This window comes from Manis javanica, chromosome 17 (assembly GCF_040802235.1).
Source record: "Manis javanica isolate MJ-LG chromosome 17, MJ_LKY, whole genome shotgun sequence".
Taxonomy (NCBI): Eukaryota; Metazoa; Chordata; class Mammalia; order Pholidota; family Manidae; genus Manis; species Manis javanica.
The window spans coordinates 27,309,026-27,325,386 of record NC_133172.1 but is presented as its reverse complement, the minus strand read 5'-3'; the positions used below and the strand labels follow the sequence as shown (position 1 = coordinate 27,325,386).

At 43.3% G+C, this 16,361-nt stretch overlaps 1 protein-coding gene across 1 annotated transcript; it reads right to left on the bottom strand.

The window, feature by feature from the left end:
• Nucleotides 1-301: 301 nt before the first annotated feature.
• LOC140846987 (uncharacterized) lies at nt 302-5,056 on the bottom strand. The gene is given in 3 exon segments (XM_073225606.1): nt 302-333; nt 2,981-4,198; nt 4,201-5,056. Coding segments are annotated over 3 exon segments (2,106 nt in total).
• Nucleotides 5,057-16,361: the final 11,305 nt, after the last annotated feature.

Genomic DNA, 16,361 nt, shown 5'->3' with positions numbered 1-16,361 from the left:
CCGTCCACTTTCACGGCTGTGGGAGTAGTCAGGAGGACGATGAAAGGTCCCTTCCACCGCGGCTCGAGGTTTCCTGTTTGGTGTCTTCTCACGTAGACAGGGTCTCCCACCTGGAACTGGTGAGGTACTGAGAGGTCCTCTGTCTGATAGGCTTCCTTAATGGAGGCCCACACCTCTTTCTGCACAGCCTCCAAGGCTCATAACCTTTCAAGCAAAAACTTATTAGTTGCACACTCGGGGAATGTATGAAGATGTGCTGATTGGAGCGGGGCCGGGGCCCCAAACATTATTTCAAAGGGCGTTAGTCCAAAGTGGCCGGGAGTGTTCCTGACTCTAAACAGAGCGAAGGGAAGGAGGACTAACCAATCACATAAGCCAGTCTCTATGGACAATTTAGTCAAGGTCTCTTTTAGAGTTCTGTTCATCCTTTCTACCTGTCCTGAGCTCTGGGGCCTGTATGCACAATGCAATTTCCAATCTGTCCCCAGGATCTTGGCCAATCCCTGACTTACCTGGGCAACAAAGGCAGGGCCGTTGTCGGAGCCGATTACCTTTGGGATCCCAAACCTGGGAAATATTTCTTCAAGGATCTTTTTAGACACCGTCTGAGCTGTCTCAGTTTTGGTGGGGAATGCCCCTGTCCATCCTGAAAATGTGTCTAGGAAAACTAGAAGGTACTTATATCCATACTTAGCAGGCTTAATTTCAGTGAAGTCAACTTCCCAATAAGCTCCTGGGCGATCTCCTCGAAGTCTTTTCCCGGATATTGCTTGATTTTTGCTCACGTTTACTAATTGACAGGGAACACAATTTTTTACAACCTCGTCAGCCAATTTTCCTAATCCAATAACATGATAAGGGGAGTCTCGAACCAAGGTCTTTAGGTTTTTTGCTCCCAAATGTGTCAATTGATGTAATTGCCTTAAGTATTCTTCTGCCTCTCTCTGGGGCAGGACAACTTTCCCTTTTTCAGACTTGTATATCTCTTGGGGCGAGGAATTTTTGAACCCTAATTTGTTTATACAAGTGAGATCTTCAGGTGTATACTGGAAGCTCTTAATGTGGGTGGCTTCCGGATACACTTCGAGGGGTAAAATGCTCATTCCCTGAGCTGCTTGCTTTGCGGCTTGGTCCGCCCTCTGGTTTCCTCAAGCTATTGGAGAGTCATATTTCTGATGTCCAGGGCAATGTATTATCGCTACTTCCTTAGGCCTATGGATGGCTTCTAACAAATCTAAAATTTCTTGTTTGTTTTTTACATCTTTCCCGGCAGAAGTTAACAGCCCTCTCTGTCTATAAATAGCCCCATGTATATGAGCGGTGGCAAAAGCGTATCGGCTGTCAGTGTAGACGTTAAGTCTCTTACCTTCTGCCATCTTTAGAGCCTGAGTCAGGGCGATGAGTTCTGCTCGCTGTGCAGAAGTGCCCGTTGGGAGTCCACTGGCCCACATGATCCAGTCATCATCTACTACTGCAGCTCCAGCCATTCTCTTACCATTCATGATGTAACTGCTCCCGTCTGTATACCAAGTCAGGAGTCCCGGTCCTCCTAAGGGCTGATCTTGTAAATCCCGGTGGGTCCCTGTCTCCTCAGTCAGGATTTCCTGGCAGGTATGGAGCACTTCCTTCCCCGAATCAGGGAGCAGAGTGGCCGGGTTTAGGATGGCAGGGGGGGCAAACTCCACACGATCACGATTCAGGAGTAAGGTTTGGTAGTAAGTCATTCTGGCATTCGACATCCATCTCTCGGGTGGCTGCCGAATTACACTCTCCAACGCATGTGGAGCAACCACAGTGAGTTTCTGTCCCAGTGTCAGTTTGTCAGAATCTTTAACCAAGAGGGCCACAGCTGCCACTACTCTCAAACAGGCAGGCCATCCGCTACTCACTGGGTCCAATTTTTTTGACAAATAGGTGACAGGTCTCTTCCAAGGTCCCCATTGTTGGGTCAACACTCCCCGAGCCACTCCGCTCCATTCATCCACAAAAAGGATGAATGGCTTAGTCACATCTGGCAAGGCCAGAGCGGGTGCCGACAGGAGGGCCTTCTTGATATCATCAAAGGCCTGCTGTTGTTCAGGTCCCCAAACAAACGGGGCTGCTCCTTTGGTTAGGGGATACAGAGGGGTGGCCAAGGTGGCATATCCGGGTATCCATAATCTACAAAACCCTGCCGTCCCTAGAAACTCGCGAACTTGGCGCGGAGTAGTAGGAACCGGGATCTGCGTCACAGTCTGCTTTTGGGCTTCAGTAAGCCACCTTTTCCCCTCTCTCAGGGAATATCCCAAATAAGTCACTTTTTGTTGGCAGATCTGTGCCTTCTTGGCAGATGCCCTATACCCCAATTTAGCAAGTTCAGTCAAAAGGGCTCCCGTGGCCTCTTGGCAGGCTTCCTGAGTAGGGGCTGCTATCAGTAAGTCATCAACATATTGTAACAAAGTTACCTGTGGGTTGGAGGCTCGGTAAAAGGCCAAGTCCTGATGTAAAGCCTCGTCGAAGAGGGTGGGTGAATTCTTGAATCCTTGTGGCAAGCGAGTCCAGTTCAATTGTCCAGTAGTTCCTGTGGAGAGGTCTTTCCATTCAAAAGCAAACAGCGGTTGGCTACTCTGGTGCAGGCGCAAACAAAAGAAGGCGTCTTTTAAATCTAAGACTGTATACCAGGTGTTTTCTGGGGCCAGAGAGCTTAAGAGGTTATAAGGGTTCGGCACAGTGGGATGAATGTCCTGTATCCTCTTATTAACTTCTCTTAAATCTTGCACTGGTCGATAATCTCCTGTTCCCGCTTTCTTTACAGGCAGCAAGGGAGTGTTCCATGGGGATTTACATTTTACTAATATCCCCTGCTCTATGAGCCTCTGGATATGGGGCCTAATTCCATCTCTGGATTCTTTACTCATTGGATATTGTCTTACAGTTACTGGTAAGGCTGAGGCTTTCAATTCTATGACCACCGGGGGCTGGTTTACAGCGAGCCCCATACCCGCCGTCTCCGCCCAGGCCCCCGGAAACTGGTTAAGCCACTCCTGACTAACTCGGGAGAGTCTTGGTTCCTTAAAAAGGCGGTACTCGTCTTCTAATCTTATGGACAGAATACTTAGGCCCAAAGGTTTTTTCTCTCGATCAGTCACTCGGGTATCTTCAGCCTGAAAGGATATTTGGGCCCCGACTTTGGTCAAGATGTCTCTTCCTAACAAGGGTGTGGGGCATTCCGGTATGACAAGGAATGAGTGGTTTACTTGTCCCACTCCTAAGTCCACTGTTCTTTGGGTAGTCCATGCATATTGTTTCTGGCCCATGGCCCCGAACACCCAAGACTTTTTGCCAGAAAGAGGGCCTCTAGCTTGGGTCAGTACAGAATGTTGAGCACCAGTATCCACCAGAAACTCAACGGGTTGCCCCTCCACCTTCAGGGTTACCCTAGGCTCGGGGAGGGGCTCCGAGCCCCGTCTTCCCTAATCCTCATCTTCCAGCAGAGACAACACCTTCTTCGGACGTCCCCGCGGTGGTTTCTTAGGGCATTCTTTCACCCAATGCCCCTTTTCCTTGCAGTAGGCACACTGATCTTTATCCAAAGGAGGTCGGTTGCCCAGGGACCCTGCCTTACTAGTTCTACCACTAGAGGGCGGGCGTCCCATACTTTCTACTACTGCGGCCAAGATCTTTGTTAACTTTCTCTCATGCTTCCTGTCCCTCTTTTCCTCTTTACTTTCCCTTTCCTTTTCCTTCCTTAATTCCTTCTCTTCCTCAGTCTCTCTCTTATGATAAACTTTCTCAGCTTCTTTCACTAAATCTCTCAGCGACAAATCCTGTAAGCCTTCTAGTCTCTGAAGCTTTTTTCTAATATCAGGTGCTGGTTGCCCGATAAAGGCAAGAGCCACTGAAGCACTGTGCTCCTCAGAAGTAGGGTCAAAAGGAGTATACTGCCTGAAGGCTTCCATCAGGCGTTCTAAGAACACTGCGGGTGCCTCAGCGGCTCCCTGACTAACCTCTCTTACCTTGGCCAAATTGGTGGGGCGCCTTGCGGCCCCGCGAAGACCTGCCACCAGAGTCGGGCGACAGATGGTTAGTCCCTCCCTACCTTCTGGAGAATTAAAGTCCCAATTGGGTCTGGTCAGCGGGAACCCCCTTTCTATATCATGAAGGAGTCGCGATGGTCGTCCGTCAGTCCCAGGCACATTTTTTCGCGCCTCCAGGAGGACCTTTCTCTTTCTTCCGTGGTGAAGAGTACCTGTAAGAGCTGCTGACAATCATCCCAAGTGGGCTGGTGAGAGAACATCAGGGACTCTATCAGTCCCATTAGTCTCTGCGGTTCCTCCAAAAAAGGAGGGTGGTTAGCTTTCCAATTGTATAAATCAGCAGAGGAGAATGGCCAATATTGCAGAGGTTGGAAGGGCGGGTCCTCCTCTTCCCCAAGGATGGGAACTCCATAAGACCGGAGAGGAAAAATACCCGGTGGGTCCAAGGTGGCCCCTTGGTGGCGCCGAGTTCCCTGGGCAGGTCCCGGAGCCGGCTCCACTGCCTCAGCACCAGGGGCTGGCGGTTCCGGGGGTACCGGGGCTGGCAGTGCTGGGGCTGGGGGTGCCGGGACCGGGGGTGCCGGGGCCGGGGTTGCCGTAGGGGCAGGAGGATAGGGAGGGGGATTATCAACCATAAGCAAATCATCTTGAGTGTCAGGGTGAACTCTAGTGGTTTCTTTTTCCTTGCTCTGGGGTTGGGTCTGGGCAGCTAAAACTCGAGGGCCCGTTTTCTTCTGCACCCAGGGCTTTACCCAGGGCGGTGGGTTTTTCACCAACTCTTGCCAGACTACAATATAGGGTTGCTGATTCGGGTGTCCTTGAGGCAAATCCTGGAAGACAATGGCTTTTACTGCTAATAAAGTGGGGAGATCAAAAGTCCCCTCTGAGGGCCACCCAACATTGAAGGTGGGCCATTCGGAGGTACAGAAAGTCTGCCACGGTCCCTTTTTTACTTCTACTGACAAGTTATGCGCTCTCGCTCTGACTTCCGTCCAATGATCTAACGTCAGGCTAAGGGGGGTCGTCACTGTCTGTCCCATTGTCAGTATAACAATAATCAGGCACGTAAAAGACACAGAAAACAAAGACACACACAAATTAGACACACAGCGGCCGCTTTTTGTTTTTCTCAGATTTTCAAACAGAAACCGAAAGGAATCGGAGGGTTGATACTCCTGGCGCCCAAAAATCAACCCTATCTCATCAGGTTCACTTTGCCGGAAAAACAGACGAGAGGCTACCAGGCGTCCCTGGCCCTCCAACCTCCCCGAGGCATCCCCCAGGGTTGCAGCCTGCGGTGCTCCAAGTACATCTACCGACTGCAGTCTCGACCTCTTTACGGGATCGGGACAGCTGCCAGACAACGGGTACCCTTTCAGAATTCCGACCGGTCTCACTGAAAAACAGAAAACAGAACACAGACAACCCAAGGCGCCACTAACCTTACCTCTTCCTCCAAGAACGGCTTCGGGAGTGAAGCGGGGTGAGCGCACGATCCCGGATGAGCCCCCAAATTTTGGATTCTCCCAGAGGAGGACGCTGCCCCAAATCACTCACGAAAGGTGTCTCTTGATGCAATAAGCAAGAGGAATTTATTCAGGAACCAGCTAGCTGGGGTCCAAGTTAGCCCGATGCAGCGGGTCTCAACAAGGACCCTGAGCACACAAAGCCAGAAGGTTTTATAGCATTTTCAAAGGGGGCAACATTTTCCACAATCACAATACAGTGTTTTTTCATAGACACATAAATCTTTGGCTGGGGCCACATCCTGGGGTCTGGTTAGATAAGATTACCTTCGGAATGTTTAGGGTGGTTCTAGCAAGATAAGCTGATTTGAGGTCAGCTAACTAAAAAGGTCACTACATTTAACACTGGCTGACTAACTTGTTTTTCAAGATTCTAATAATTTTCCTCCTTCTAGGTTAGGGGGTGGTATTTAAGCCTTTAAGATGGCTGTACTTATGCTAACTTTTGATTTTTCAGATCCTACATAATCATAAGACCATATAATGTTTTTGGCCCCCTACACTTTACTCACTATATTACTAATGACTATTTGCCACATTTCCTTTTACTTGTCACATTATGTTCACTTTTCAACCCAAAATGAAAGGCATACTAAAATGCAAGAAACACAGTTTAAAGAGCATAAACAAACACAGAAACAGAGTCAAATATGGCAGGAATAGAAGGAGAAAAGGTGGCGGCATGAGAAGTGTGGTGGAAATCTCCTCCCAGAACCACATATATTTTGAAAATACAGCAAATACAACTATTCCTAAAAGAGTGACCAGAAGTAAGAGTACACCAGCCAGTCTACATCTGGGAGAAGTCAACATCTCACCGAAAAGGATAAGGTAAAAAGCTGTGACCTGGTGGGACCCGAGCACTCCCCCCACCCCAGCTCACTGGTGGGAGGAAGGGAATCAGAGCAGGGAGGGAGTGGAAGCACAGAACTGATAAATAAATCTACCCTGGGAGCACAGACCCACACTGCATGGTGCTCTGGAGATTAGAGGGGCTGAAAACCAAAGTTAGAGACTAAGACTATGAACAGGTTCACACAACTGGTTGCTCTGGGACAAAAGAAAAGCAAGTGCTTTCAAAGACTTCTCAACAGTCAGAAGGCTGCTAAAGGGGCAAGGGTTTAAGTGAAGGAACAGGTGGACAAAATCGTCCTGGCACACTCAGTGCAGCAGGTTGGGAACTTTCAGGAGATTTAGGTGCCCTATCCCCCTGGTTGGGAATGAAGCCCAGAGGCCCTTCATTGCAATAAGCAACCTACCTCTCCTTTTACCCCAACAGCACCTGTGTGCAAACCCACTGTCCCTGCCATTGCTGCAGACTAGCAGAGGGCAAGCCTGTTTACAGCAACTACACAGCTTAACTCAGAGACTTCTTCCTGTGCACAGCTAACCAGCCCAGACAGCAGAGACAGGCACAGTAACTGGGAAGAACAAAAGGGTTTTGCCCTCCCTGAAAACACCCATGCTGCATGCCAGAGACCCCTGCCATTACCCAAAGCCATCTGAGGGGTGCCCCGCCCATGGCAGCTTAAGGGATAAACCCAGAGGCTGCTCCCTGCATGCAGTTAACCAGCACAGACAGCAGAGACAGGCACTTTGAGTGGCAAGTAGGAAGGGACTTTGTATCCCCAGTCAACACTAGTGCCACTCGCCTGTGACCACTCCCATTTTCCAGGACTATGAAAAGGCAGAAGGACCTTGTTCAATACAAAATCCCTCAAACACCAGAAAGAGGGCTTGGTGAGACTAAAGTAATCAATCTTCCTGAAAAAGAATTCAAAATAAAAGTCATAAGCATGCTAATGGAGCTACAGAAAAATATTCAAGAGCTAAGGGAAGAATTCAGGAGGGAGATAACTGAAATGAAACAAACAATGGAGGGATTTAAAAGCAGATTAGGTGAGGTAGAGGAGACAGTGAATGGAAAAGATGTCAGAACAGGAATACAGAGAATCTGAGGCAGAGAGAGAGAAAAGGATCTCTAGGAATCTAGGAATGAAAGAATATTAAGAGAACTGTGTGACCAATCCAAATGGAACAATATTCACATTATAGGGGTACCAGAAGAAGAAGAGAGAGAAAAAAGGGATAGAAAGGGTGTTTGAAGAAATAATTACTGAAAACTTCCCCAGTCTGGGGAAAAATATAGTCTCTCAAGCCATGGAAGTCCACAGATCTCCCAACACAAGTGACCCAAGGAGGACAACACCAAGACATATAATAATTAAAATGGCAAAGATCAAGAACAAGGACAGACTATTAAAAGCAGCCAGAAGGAGAAAAAAGATCACCTACAAAGGAAAACCCATTAGGCTATCATCAGAATTCTCAGCAGAAATGCTCCAGGCCAGAAGGGAGTGGCACGATGTATTTAATGCAATGAAACAGAAGGGCCTCGAACCAAGAATACTCTACTTGGCAAGATTATCATTTAAATATGAAGGAAGGATAAAACAATTTCCAGATAAGCAAAAGTTGAGGGAATTTACCTCACATAAACCATCTCTACATTGTATTTTAAAGGGACTGCTCTAGATGGAAGTGATCCTAAGGCTAAATAGCTGTCACCAGAGAAAATGAAACCACAGCAAAGGAAGTAGACCAACTAAATATAACCAAATGCACAATTAAATCAGCTACTCATAAAGTCAGTCAAGGGATACAATAATAATACAGAATATGACACTTACTATATAAAAAGTGGAGGAGGAAGAAAAAGAAGGAAGAAAAAAAGGAATCATCAGACTGTGTTATCATAGCATAATAAGTGAGTTAAGGTAGAGTGCTAGATAGTAAAGAAGCTGCCCTTGAACCTTTGGTAACCATGAATCCAAAGCCTGCAATGGCAATAAGTATATATCTATACATAATCACCCTAAATATAAATGGACTGAATGGACCAATCAAAAGACAAAGAGTCACTAAATGGATAAAAAAGCAAGACCCATCTATATGCTGTCTACAAGAGACTCACCTCAAACCCAAAGACATACACAGATTAAAAGTGAAGGGATGGAGAAGGATATTTCATGCAACTAATTGGGAGAAAAAAGCAAGAGTTGCAGTAAAAATAGACTTCAAAACAAAGAAAGTCACAAGAGACAAAGAAGGACATTACATAATGATAAAAGGGCCAATCCAACAAGAGGATATAACCATTATGAATATCTTTGCAAGCTACACAGGAGTATGAACATATGTGAAACAAATACAAACAGAATTAAATGAAGAAATAGAATGCAATGCATTCATTTTAGGAGACTTCAACACACTACTCACTCCAAGGACAGATCCACCAGACAGAAAATAAGTAAGGACACAGAGGCACTGAACAAAACATTAGAACAGATGGACATAACAGACATATAGAGAACACTCCACCCAAAAGTGACAGGGTACATATTCTTCTCAAGTGAACATGGAACATTTCCAAAGTAGACCACAAACTAGGCCAAAAAAGCCTCAGTAAATTCAAAAAGATTGAAATTCTACCAACCAACTTCTGAGATCACAAAAGTATAAAACTAGAAATAAATTGTACAAAGAAAACAAAAGGCTCACAAACACATGGAGTATGAACAACATGCTTCTAAATAATCAATGGATCAATGACCAAATTAAAACAGAGATCAAGCAATATATGGAGACAAATGAGAACAAGAGCACAATGCCCCACCTTCTGTGGGACATAACAAAGGTAGTTCCAAAATGAAAGTATATAGCAATCCAGGCATATTTAAAGAAGGAAGAACAATCCCAAATGAATAGCCTAAATTCACAACTATTGAAACTAGAAAAAGAAGAACAGATTAAGCCCAAAGTGAGCAGAAGGAGGGACATAATAAAGATCAGAGAAGAAATAAATAAAATTGAGAATAATAAAACAATAGAAAAAAATTAATGAAGCCAAGAGCTGATTCTTTGAGAATATAGACAAAATAGATAAGCCTCTAGCCAGACTTATTAAGAGAAAAAGAGAATCAACACACATCATCAGAATCAGAAATGAGAAAGGAAAAATCACGATGGACCCCACAGAAATACAAAGAATTATTAGAGAATACTATGAAAATGTATACACTAAAAAACTGGATAACCAAAAAGAAATGTACAGCTTCCTAGAAAAATACAACCTTCCAAGGCTGACCAAGGAACAACAGAAAATATAAACAGATCAATTACCAGCAACAAAACTGAATAGGTAATCAAAAAACTACTCAAGAACAAAACCACTGAACCAGGTGGATTCACCACTCAATTTTTTTCCATTTTCTTTTATTTTGGTATCATTAATTTACAATTACATGAAGAACATTATGTTTACTAGGCTCCCCCCTTCACCAAGTACCGCCGCAAACCCCATTACAGTCACTGTCCATCAGCATAGTAAGATGCTAAGATGCTGTAGAATCACTACTTGTCTTCACTGTGTCATACAGCCTTCCTCTTGCCCCCCCTCTATATTATACATGCTAATTGTAATGCCCCTTGTTTTTCACTGTTCTTATCACTCCTCTCCCACCCATCATCCACAGTCCCTTTCCCGTTGGTAACTGTTAGTCCATTCTTGGATTCTGTGATTCTGCTGCTGTTTTGATCCTTAAGTTTTTCTTTGTTCTTATACTCCACAAATGAGGGAAATCATTTGGTACTTGTTTTTCTCTGCCTGGCTTATTTCACTGAGCTTAATACTCTCTAGCTCCATCCATGTTGCTACAAATGGTCGGACTTGTTTTCTTCTTATGGCTGAATAATATTCCATTGTGTATATGTACCACATCTTCTTTATCCATTCATCTACTGATGGAAACTTAGGTTGCTTCCATTTCATGGCTATTGTAAATAGTGCTGCGATAAACATAGGGGTGCATCTGTCTTTTTCAAATTGGGCTGCTGCATTCTTAGGGTAAACTCATAGAACTGGAATTCCTGGGTCAAATGGTATTTCTATTTTGAGCATTTTGAGAAACCTCCATACTGCTTTCCACAATGATTGAACTAGTTTACATTCCCACCAGCAGTGTAGGAGGGTTCCCCTTTCTCCACAACCTTGCCAACATTTGTTATTGTTTGTCTTTTGGATGGTAGCGATCCTTACTGGTGTGAGGTGATATCTCATTGTGGTTTTAATTTGCATTTCTTGGATAATTAGTGATGTAGAGCATCTTCTTTAGAGAATTTCCTCTTTAGAGAACTTTCTATTCAGCTTCTCTGCCCATTTTTTAATTGGATTATTTGCTTTTTGTTTGTAGAGGCGAGTGAGGTCTTTATATATTTTGGATGTCAATCCTTTATTGGATCTGTCATTTATGAATATATTCTCCCATACTGTAAGATACCTTTTTGTTTTGTTGATGGTGTCCTTTGCTGTACAGAAGTTTTTCAGCTTGATATAGTCCCACTTGTTCATTTTTCCTTTGGTTTCCCTTGCCCAGGGAGATATGTTGATGAAGAAGTCATTGTTTATATCTAAGAGATTTTTGCCTATGCTTTTTCTAAGAATTTTATAGTTTCATGACTTATATTCAGGTCTTTGATCCATTTCGAATTTAATTTTGTGTATGGGGTTAGACAGTGATCCAGTTTCATTATCTTACATGTAGCTGTCCAGTTTTGCCAGCACCATCTGTTGAAGAGGCTGTCATTTCACCATTGTATGTCCATGGCTCCTTTATCATATATTAATTGACCATATATGTTTGGGTTAATGTTTGTAGTCTCTATTCTATTCATCTGGTCTGTGGGTCTGTTCTTGTGCCAGTACCAAATTATCTTGATTACTGAGCCTTTGTAGTAGAGCCTGAAGTTGGGGAACGAGATACCCCCCACTTTATTCTTCCTTCTCAGGATTGCTTTGGCTATTCGGAGTCTTTGATGGTTCCATATGAATTTTTGAACTATTTGTTCCAGTTCGTTGAGGAATGTTGTTGGTAATTTGATAGGGATTGCATTGAATCTGTATATTGCTTTGGGCAGGATGGCCATTTTGATTATAGTACTTCTTCCTAGACAGGAGCATGGGATGAGTTTCCATTTGTTAGTGTCCTCTTTAATTTCTCTTAAGAGTGTCTTATAGTTTGCAGGGTATAGGTCTTTCACTTCTTGGTTAGGTTTATTCCTAGGTATTTTATTCTTTTTGATGCTATTGTGAATGGAATTGTTTTCCTGATTTCTCTTTTTGCTAGTTCATTGTTAGTGTATAGGAAAGCCACAGATTTCTGTGTGTTAATTTTGTATCCTGCAACTTTGATGAATTCTGATATTAGAGAATTCCTCCTCATTTTGGAATGGAGTCTTTAGGGGTTTTTATGTACAATATCATGTCATCTGCAAATAGTGACAGTTTAACTTCTTCTTTACCAATGTGTATTCCTTGTATTTCTTTGTTTTGTCTAATTGCCATAGCTAGGACCTTGAGTACTATGTTGAATAACAGTGGGGAGAGTGGGCATTCCGGTCTTGTTCCTCATCATAGAGGAAAAGCTTTCAGCTTCTTGCTGTTCAGTATGATGTTGGCTATGGGTTTATTATATATGGCCTTTATTATGTTGAGGTACTTGCCCTCTATACCCATTTTGTTGACAGTTTTTATCATGAGTGTATGTTGAATTTTGTCAATTGCTTTTTCAGCATCTATTGAGATGATCATGTGGTTTTGTCCTTCTTTTTGTTTATGTGGTGGATGATGTTGATGGATTTTCGAATGTTGTAACATCCTTGCATCTCTGTGATGAATCCCACTTGGTCATGGTATATGATCCTTTTGATGAATTTTTTAATTTGGTTTGCTAATATTTTGTTGAGTATCTTTGCATCTATGTTCATCAGGAATATTGGTCTGTAATTATCTTTTTTGGTGGGGTCTTTGCCTGGTTTTGGTATTAGGATAATGTTGGCTTCATAGAATGAGTTTGGGAGTATTCCCTCCTCTTCTATTTTTTGGAAAACTTTAAAGAGAATGGGTATTATGTCTTCTCTGTATGTCTGATAAAATTCTAAGGTAAATCCATCTGGCCTGGGGGTTTTGTTCTTGGGTAGTGTTTTGATTACTGCTTCAATTTTGGGGCTGGTAATTGGTTGTTAGATTTTCTGTTTCTTCCTTGGTCAGTCTTGGAAGGTTGTATTTTTCTAGGAAGTTGTCCATTTCTTCTAGGTTTCCCAGGTTGTTAGCATATAGGTTTTCATAGTATTCTCTAATAATTCTTGGTATTTCTGTGGAGGCCGTCATGATTTTTCCTTTCTCGTTTCTGATTCTGATGATGTGTGTTGATTCTCTTTTTCTCTTAATAAGTCTGGCTTGAGGCTTCTCTATTTTGTTTATTTTCTCAAAGAACCAGCTCTTGGTTTCATTGATTTTTTCTATTGTTTTATTCTTCTCAATTTTATTTATTTCTTCTCTGATATTTCTTATGTCCCTCCTTCTGCTGACTTTAGGCCTCATTTGTTCTTCTTTTTCCAATTTCGATAATTGTGGAGTTAGACTATTCATTTGGGATTGTTCTTCCTTCTTTAAATATGCCTGGATTGCTATATACTTCCCTCTTAAGACTGCTTTCACTGCGTCCCACAGAAGTTGGGGTTTTGTGCTGTTGTCATTTGTTTCCATATATTGCTGGATCTCCATTTTAATTTGGTCATTGATCCATTGATTATTTAGGAGCATGTTGTTAAGCTTCCATGTGTTTGTGAGCCTTTTTGCTTTCTTTGTACAACTTGTTTCTAGTTTTATACCTTTGTGGTCTGAAAAGTTGGTTGGTAGAATTTCAATCTTTTGAATTTACTGAGGCCCTTTTTGTGGGCTAGTATGTGGTCTATTCTGAAGAATGTTCCCTGTGCACTTGAGAAGAATGTGTATCCTGTTGATTTTGGATGTAGAGTTCTATAGATGTCTATTAGGTCCATCTGTTCTGGTGTATTGTTCAGTGCCTGTGTGTCTTTACTTATTTTCTGCCCGGTGGATCTATCCTTTGGAGTGAGTGGTGTGTTGAAGTCTCCTAAAATGAATGCATTGCATTCTATTTCATCCTTTAATTCTGTTAGTATTTGTTTCTCATATGCTGGTGCTCCTGTATTGAGTGCATATATAATTATAATGGTAATGTCCTCTTTTTGGACAATAATTATGTAATGTCCTTGTTTATCTCTTGTTACTTTCTTTGAATTGAAGTCTATTTTGTCTGATTCTCATACTGCAACACCTGCTTTTTTCTCTTTGTTGTTTGCATGAAATATCTTTTTCTATCTCTTAACTTTTAGTCTGTGCATGTCTTTGGGTTTGAGGTGAGTCTCTTGTAAGCAGCATACACATGGGTCTTGCTTTTTTATCCATTCTATTACTCTGTGTCTTTTGACTGGTGCATTCAGTCCATTTATATTTGGGTGATTATTGAAAGATATATACTTATTGCCATTGTAGGCTTTAGATTCATGGTTACCAAAGGTTCAAGGTTAGCTTCTCTAGTATCTAACTAACAATTTCCTTATTGAGCTATTATAAACACAGTCTGATGATTCTTTATTTCTCTCCCTTCTTATTCCTCCTCCTCCATTCATCATATGTTGGGTGTTTTGTTCTGTGCTGTTTTGTGTGTCCTTTGACAGCTTTTGTGGGTAGTCAATTTTGTTTTTTGCCTTTAGTTAGTATTTTGTTGGTCTGCTTTCTTTGCTGTGATTTTATTTTCTCTGGTGACATCTATTTAGCCTTAGCAGTGCTCCTATCTAGAGTAGTCCTTCTAAAATACCCTGTGGAGGTGGTTTGTGGGCGGCAAATTCCCTCAACTTTTACTTGTCTGGGAATTGTTTAATCACTCCTTCATATTTAAATGATAATCATGGTGGATACAGTATTCTTGGTTCAAGGCCCTTCTGTTTCATTTCATTAAATATATCATGCCATTATCTTCTGGCCTGTGAGGTTTCTCTGTTGAGAAGTGTGATGATAGCCTGATGGGTTTTACTTTGTAGGTGACCTTTTTTCTCTCTCTGGCTGCCTTTAATATTAAAGGAAGATCATTGTCCTTGATCTTTGCCATTTTATTTATTATGTGTCTTGCTGTTGTCCTCTTTGGGTTCCTTCTGTTGGGAGTTCTGTGTGCTTCCATGGTATGAGCAACTATTTCCTCCCCTGTTTTGGGGGTAGCTTTCAGCAATTATTTCTTCAAAGACACTTTCTATCCCGTTTTCTCTCTTCTTCTTCTTCTGGTACCCCTATAATATGAATATTTTTCCATTTGGATTGGTCACACAGTTCTCTTAATGGTCTTTCATTCTTGGAGATTCTTTTATCTCTCTCTGCATCAGCTTCTCTGCATTCCTGTTCTCTGATTTATATTCCATTAATGGCCTCTTGCAACTCATCCATTCTGCTTTTAAGGCCTTCCGGAGATTGTTTTATTTCTGTATTCTCCCTCTGTACTTGCATCTTTAGCACTTGCATATTTTTCTGCAGATCTATCAGCATGGTTATGACCTTTATTTTGAATTCTTTTTTGGGGAGATTGGTTAGGTCTATCTCCCCAGGCCCTTTCTCAGGGGTTGTCTGGACTATTTTGGACTGGACTACTGTGGGCAGGGTCTGCATCAGAGTAGCACAGAGCCCTGTGGGGAGTGGCAGGTGCACAGGGTGCACTCTCCTGAAAAAGCAGCACCCCTGCCAGGCAGCTGTGTGCCACAAGTGGCCTTTGAATGTGGCCTGGATGTCTGTGCATTGGGCTGCAATTCTGGGTTGCTGCTGGGAGTGTGGCTGCTCCTGGGCTGCTCCTTAACCCCCACTGCTGGCTCCCACGGGCCACACTCAGGCCCCTCTGGTGCCACCACCAGAGGCTCTTGCAGGCCGTCCCTGGGCTGCTCAGCTGCCACCGCTGCTGGCTTGCTTGGGCCACTCCCAGGCACTCTGGTGCAGCTGACCCCTGCGCATGCTGCCACTCTCCCACTACTGGGCTGGTGTGTCGGTGTCTGTGACAATAGGGGAAATGACTGGCAGCCTGCTTATTGCTGTGAGGGGCTTCAGAGCTGCTCTGCCACCCAGGAGGTTAGGTCACCTAGAGTTCCCCAGGATTCACAGGTTCTAGGCTGATTGTGCTGGAACAACATCATCCAGCTGTGGGGCAAAAAGCACTCACTTTTCTTTTGTCTCTGGGGCTCCAGTTGCAGGGCCTGGCTTGCAGGTTTTGCTTTACCATTTCTCTAATATCCAGCACCCCATGCACCGTGTGTATACATTCCTGGTGTGGATTTCTAGAGCTGGTTGTTTAGCAGTCCTGGGCTTTCACTCCCTCCCCACTCTGACTCCTTTCTTCTCACTGGGGTCTGGGGTAGGGGGACATTCGGGTCCCGCTGGGCCATGGCTTGTATCTTACCCCCTTTGTGTGATGCTGAGTTCTTGCAGATGTAGATATACTCTGGCTGTTGTACTGTATCCACTGGTGTCTCTTTCAGGAATAGTTGTATTTGTTGTATTTTCAAAAATATATATATGTTTTCGGGAGGAGATTTCCACTGAACTACTTATGCTGCCATCTTGCCTCCCTCCTCTCACCACTCAATTTTATCAGACATTTAGAGAATATATAATACCCATTCTCCTTAAAGTTTTCCAAAAATATGAAAGAGGAGGGAATACTTCCAAACTGATTCTATGAAGTCAGCATCACTCAAATACCAAAACCAGGCAAAGACACCACAAAAAAAGAAAACTACAGACCAATATCCCTGATGAACATGGATGCAAAGATACTCAACAAAATATTAGCAAACTGAATTAAAAAATACATCAAGAGGATCATACACCATAATTAAGTGGTATTCATCTCAGTGATGC